At 40.0% G+C, this 5,802-nt stretch overlaps 1 protein-coding gene across 1 annotated transcript in view; it reads right to left on the minus strand.

The window, feature by feature from the left end:
* Positions 1 to 5,802, minus strand: part of PRKDC (protein kinase, DNA-activated, catalytic polypeptide) — a 305,624-nt gene that overhangs the window by 179,134 nt on the left and 120,688 nt on the right. Inside the window, exons 44-47 of the mRNA XM_006860083.1 lie at positions 3,338 to 3,506; positions 2,282 to 2,347; positions 1,345 to 1,417; positions 1,081 to 1,229 (exon numbers count right to left, since the gene is read on the minus strand). Of these exons, the coding sequence (XP_006860145.1) occupies positions 1,081 to 1,229; positions 1,345 to 1,417; positions 2,282 to 2,347; positions 3,338 to 3,506 (457 nt within the window). The remainder of the gene's footprint in view (positions 1 to 1,080; positions 1,230 to 1,344; positions 1,418 to 2,281; positions 2,348 to 3,337; positions 3,507 to 5,802) is intronic.

Genomic DNA, 5,802 nt, shown 5'->3' on the forward strand with positions numbered 1-5,802 from the left:
AAAAAAAAAAAAAAAAAGGATGGAGAAAGGACCCATACAGTAACTAGTACAGTAACTATCTTCAACACCAGATCAGTTCATTTTAAGGATGGGTTAGCATGCTCATAAAGGAATGCACAAGTAGGAGCAGACAGAAAGGCCATATGTGATGAAAAAGAACATTAGAACATACAAAGACTCTGAAAGACTGGTAGACAGGTAGTGAAAGCAAGAGCTAGAGGGATACACACAGAGAGAGAAAGGGAAGGAACAGATGGCAGGTGGTGTCTCTGAAAGAAAAAGATTAAGCTAAAGATAAGTGTGAGATGTAGGCAAAATTTAGTAAATGAGAATGTGGAAGTGACTATGAGAAGCAGCTGGGACCCCCATACAAAAAGACTAAAGTCTAACTGTAAAAGAATCATTTCCTTCTCTGATGGAAGGGACCATGCCTCCAAGAGCAAAAATTTACTATATTAAGCGGTGGCGGTGGTTGTGTGCCATGGAGTCGGTTCCGATTCACAGCAACCCTGTACAGGTTTTCCGAGGCTGTAAATCTTTACAGGAGCAGAAAGCCTTATCTTTCTCCCGTGGAACAGCTGGTAGTTTCGAACTGCTGACCTTGAAGTTCACAGCCTAACTCATAACCACTATGCTACCAGAGCTCCCACTCAGGTATGTGAGTTTATGGTATTAAACAGTGTGAGCAGCTTCTTCATTCTCTCCAAGAAGAGTGCACTAGTTCACCAGTACAAGCATTTAGGTGGTCTCCGCAGTCATTCCACTTCTTACTGGAAATCCTTAAATGGCATTGTGATTTAATATATGAATCTCAGGGTCTGGTTAATGAGAATATGCACTTTTGAGAGATTCTGAGTGTAGATGGACTAAAGGTTGATTCTTAGATTTTGGTGAATATTTCAAATTGACACCATTCTTTGAGGACTACTACCAGACCAAGAACTGGCTTCCCCATGCAACAAGGAGGAGAGACTTTTTGTTGTAGCTGAGACCCTCTTTTAGAACCTCTTTTTTTTTTTTTTTTTTTTAAATAAACGTTATCAATATAGAATATCTTTTTAATTTGTGAAATGTAATCACCCGTCTCCGAAAACGACCAGTGGTAGATTTGGGATCTTGTGAACTGTATGAATAGCTCTGAACTCCAGTTGAGAAATCAAATTGGCTCATTTCCTCACTCAGGCTACTGGCTGCCGAATACGACAGGGAAGACATATAATGAGGACCATCTGAAATATAAAGGAGAAGGAAAATAGTTTATTCATACATAATCAATATATGTCTCTACATTGAAATGACATAGAAATTACCAACTCCTTTCTCATAGATTCTTAAATGTCCCACCTGAATCCCCATTTGATGCTTCTCTGGCTTCCTTTCGAATTTCAAGGTACTTTTTCTTTCTTTCCATAGGAACCTATACGGCAAAACACAAAATTTAAAACTTAAAAAAAAAAAAAAAATATATATATATATATAGTCGTGCTTTTGTTGTTTTGGTAACACTCTGTCTGACAAAAGGGAACCAATCATTAAATAAAACTTGTATTAGATTTAAAAGCTATAAAAAAAGATCCACAAAAAAGATAGGTGAGTGGTCCTTACAGGATAAGTTGCTAAATAAGTTAGTGACATTATTTTTGTTTATTAGTTCTTTAAACATAAGCTTGGGGGGAGGGGGGGAAGTAGTCTTGTTTCAAAAGGGCTTAAAGCAGGAAGCATCCACTTTTTTTAACCCACAAACCACAAAAGTGTGGTATCTAACTGTGAGGAAAACAGAGCTGAGCCCTAGTTTGGACAGGCTACGGACAGGAACAGTGGTTCCAGGTCAAACCTGCTCCTCTATCCAACAGACCATGTCCTCAGCAGCCATTAATGTGGGCATATCCAATCTGTCATCTCTGCTTGAGAAATTCCTCTATGCTTCCCATTCCTTCTGTCCACAGCACCTCATGCTGTAGTCCCCACCAGGACTCTAGGCCAAGTCTGTACAAGCATCTCTCACCAGAGGGGTTTAATCAGAAACAACAACTTCTGGGGTTCGCTTCCTTTGTTGGGATTTGCTTTCTGGTAAAGGCCAAGAATGGGAAACTTCAAGTTCTGAAGCATTTGGTTGTAACTGTCTGAGATTTTACCTTGGGGCCAATTAATGAAATCAAGTTGTGTAGTTAAAAGTAGAAAACATCAGCAATTTAATATGTTTCTCATAATACATGCTTCCCTTTACAATGACTTAATAAATGTTTTTAGGGAAGGAACAACACTGAAAATTTCCACTCACCTCAACTTCTATAGGAAATGTATAGCAGCGATTCAGGTCTAACAGATTTTCAAAAATAAGCAAGTTCTGTAAATCCAAAGAATCATAAAAAAAAAAAAAATCTCAGTTGTATCAAAGGTAGTTATTACTACTGATGCTACTATAGAATTAATGCTACTTCGTAACTCACACAGAAACAATTTACCTTTAAAATATAATATACTGTTTTTGTGAAGTGCCTTCAAGTCAGCTCCAACTCATAGTGACCCTATATAGGGCTTCCCAGGAGTGATTAGTGGGTTTGACCCACCGACCTTTTGGTTAGAATTCCAAAGCTTTTCCTAAAGTGCCACACCACAACTCAAAAATACAAACACCTATACAAAACATATAAGAAGCTCTGGTAGCATAGTGGTTACAAATCAGGCTGCTAACCTCAAGGTTGGCAGTACAAAACTACCAGCCGTTCCACGGGAGAAACATGAGGCTTTCTGCTCACGTAAAGATGTACAGCCTCGGAAACCATGTACAGGATCACTATGAGTCAGAACCAACTCCACAGTACTAAACAAGAACAATACATATAACTGTATATGTATAAATGCATGTGTGGGTATGGAGTCCTAGTAGCACAATGGTTTAGTGCTCACTGCTGTAAGAAAAGTTGGTGGTTCGAACCCAGCAGCCTCTTTGCAAGAGAAAAAAAAAAACTTAAGCAATCTGCTTCTAAAAAGATTACAGTCAAGGAAAACCTCAAGGGCAGTTCTACTCGGTCCTGGAGCGTCACTATGAGTCGGAATTGAACACTTCTTGTTGCTGTTTTTGGTAAGCACTGTTGAGACAGTTCTGACTCACAGCGACCCTTTACAGGGTTACCGAGGAACTGCTGGTGGGTCTGAACTGCCACCTTATGGTTAGCAGTCTAGTGCTTATCTTACAGCACTATAGCAGGACTTAGCAGCAAACAAAAACAACTATCTATGTACATCACACATTATAACATAACTTTAGATGGTGTAATCTAACTTTTCAAATCCAACTGTGACAGCAATAGTAACCTACTCAAGAGAGGCCTACCTTTTCTGGTTTTTCACTGAACAGAAAACCCTGGTAGAACTTTAACTCACTGAAGACACATGAAACAACAGAAATGGCACAGTTGTATGCAGCACAATGATAAAGTCTTCTCCTCTCCAATAACTGACTCTCTCCTGCCATGTTCTCTGTAAAGGCATCATAGCACAATCTGCAGAATAAAATCAGGATCAAAATTAATTTCTAAAATGTACAGCCTGCTGCTCAAACTGACACCCCCAAACAAAAGAATCTCATGCAGATCAAACTCCCTAAACATCACACTAAACAACAAGGTCTGGGAGCATACGGTGACCCCACCACCACACCCATTCACTTTCTTATAGCAAAGGCGAGATCATGGGCTTGGCCACACAGCTGGGCGAGAGTCAGTAACAAGTACGGTAAGTAGAAAATGGACACAAGGAGAAAAGATAATAGCCTGATCCAAGGGACCAAGAAAAGGAAGGCGTTAGTAGAAAATATCAGAGCTGGATCTTGAATCATAAATCAGCCAAAGGGAGCACATTATAGATATCACAAGCAGGGAGGAGTATTCCAGTAACAAGATGGTGCCCCAGTAACTGTGAGTGTCTGGGTGCTGCCAGGGACACAGGGAGAAGTGTACTGTGGTGGGTGGTGAAGAGAAACCTAGGTGCATTCCTAAAAGAATCTTGGAATTCATCCTGTATAATGGGTTGGCACACCACAGACCAATAGCCAACTACTTTTTAAAAACAGCTTTATTGAAACACAGCCATACCAACTCCCCATCTGGCCCTTTACAGAGAGTTTGCCACACCCAGCTCTAGAAGACAAGTGTCACAGAAGGGTGTTCAGTGGAAAGATAAGCAGTCAGGTCTGTATTACATTTAATTGGTAGTTCTGGAAACAGTGGGGGCAGTGAGATTGTAAGGGACGACAGCTATGATCGAGGCTACTGCAGTGGTTCACCAGAGAGCACAGGGGGAAACCCAAGTCTGAAGCAATGAAGATGAAGACGAAAATAAAGAATGGTAGGGCCATGCACTGAGAAGGCAATTTAAGCATGAGGTGAAGAGGAGAGTGATGTCAAATGAGATACAGTAATAATGTCACTGCCCAATATTTACTAGGAGGAAAATTTCATTAGAGAGCGAGTTTTACTACTTTGATAACTTTGTGTTTTATAGAATCCTATTAAAAATATGTAACACTCCTTTAATATCAAATTATAGTCAGAAAAAATACACTAAGTCTCTTCTTACTATAAATCATATGACTAAAAATACATCAATCTACTGAAGGTGAAAACTGGGACAAAGGCCAGCAAAAGAAGTTTCACTCGTTATAAAATATAAGTATAGGATAAAACATCTGTTACCCAGTGATCAGCTAAGTCAAAGTTCATTTAAGTGGTTTTTAATAAGAAAAAACAAGGATTGCCTTAATAGTAACAATTGCCCATAACAGAGGTAAACATAATGTGCTATCTAGCCATACTATGGAAAGCATCTAGGCATAAAAGGTAAATGCTACAATATGGATGAATCTTCAAAACACGCAAGTGAAAGCCAGATACAAAAGGACAAATATTGCATGATGATGTTTACATGAAATATCTAAAATACGTAAATGTACAAAGACAAAAGTTTATTATTGATAATGAGGAACAGATGAGAGTGGTAAAGGAGAAACGATTGTTTCAGAGATACTGAGTTTCTGCTAAAGGTGATGAAAATGTTTGAAACTGATAGTGGTGATGACAGCTGCCTACTATGAGGACCATAATCAACGTCTGAATTGTTGTTGTTGTTAGGTGCCATCACGTTGGTACTAACTCATAGAGACCTTATGCACAGCAGAACGAAACACTGCCCAATCCTGGACCAATCTCACTATTATTGCCACATTTGAGCCCATTGATGCTGCCACTTTACCAATCCGTCTTGCTGGGGGTCTTCCTCTTTTTCTCTGACCTTACTAAACATGATTATCTTTCACCAGTGACTGGTCCCCCCTGACAATATGTCCAAAGCATGAGAGACAAAGTCTGGCCATACTGGCCTCCAAGGAGCACTCTGGTGTTCTTTTGGTAGCCCATGGTACTTTCAATATTCTCCTCCAACACCATAACTCAAATGCATTAATTCTTCTATGATCTTCCTTATTCACTGTCCAACTTTCATATGCATATGAGGTTACTGAAAATACCATGGCTGGGGTCAGGCGGACCTTAGTCCTCAAGCTGACATCTTTGCTCTTCAACACTTTAAAAAGGTCTTGTGTAGCACATTTGCCTAATGCAAAATGTCGTTTGACCCCCTCCACACACAGAGTAGACAGGGATGGGCAACTTGGACATTGGCTACCCAAAATGGGGGGAGGAGGGGGATGCACAAAGGCAAGAAGTGACTGGATTACAAGCTTTAGAAGGGAACCTAGAGCCAGGGGGCCTGGAGGAAGGCAGAATCTCCAGTGAGTAGTAT

The sequence above is a fragment of the Chrysochloris asiatica genome, unplaced genomic scaffold (assembly GCF_000296735.1).
Source record: "Chrysochloris asiatica unplaced genomic scaffold, ChrAsi1.0 scaffold00036, whole genome shotgun sequence".
NCBI classification, from domain to species: domain Eukaryota; kingdom Metazoa; phylum Chordata; class Mammalia; order Afrosoricida; family Chrysochloridae; genus Chrysochloris; species Chrysochloris asiatica.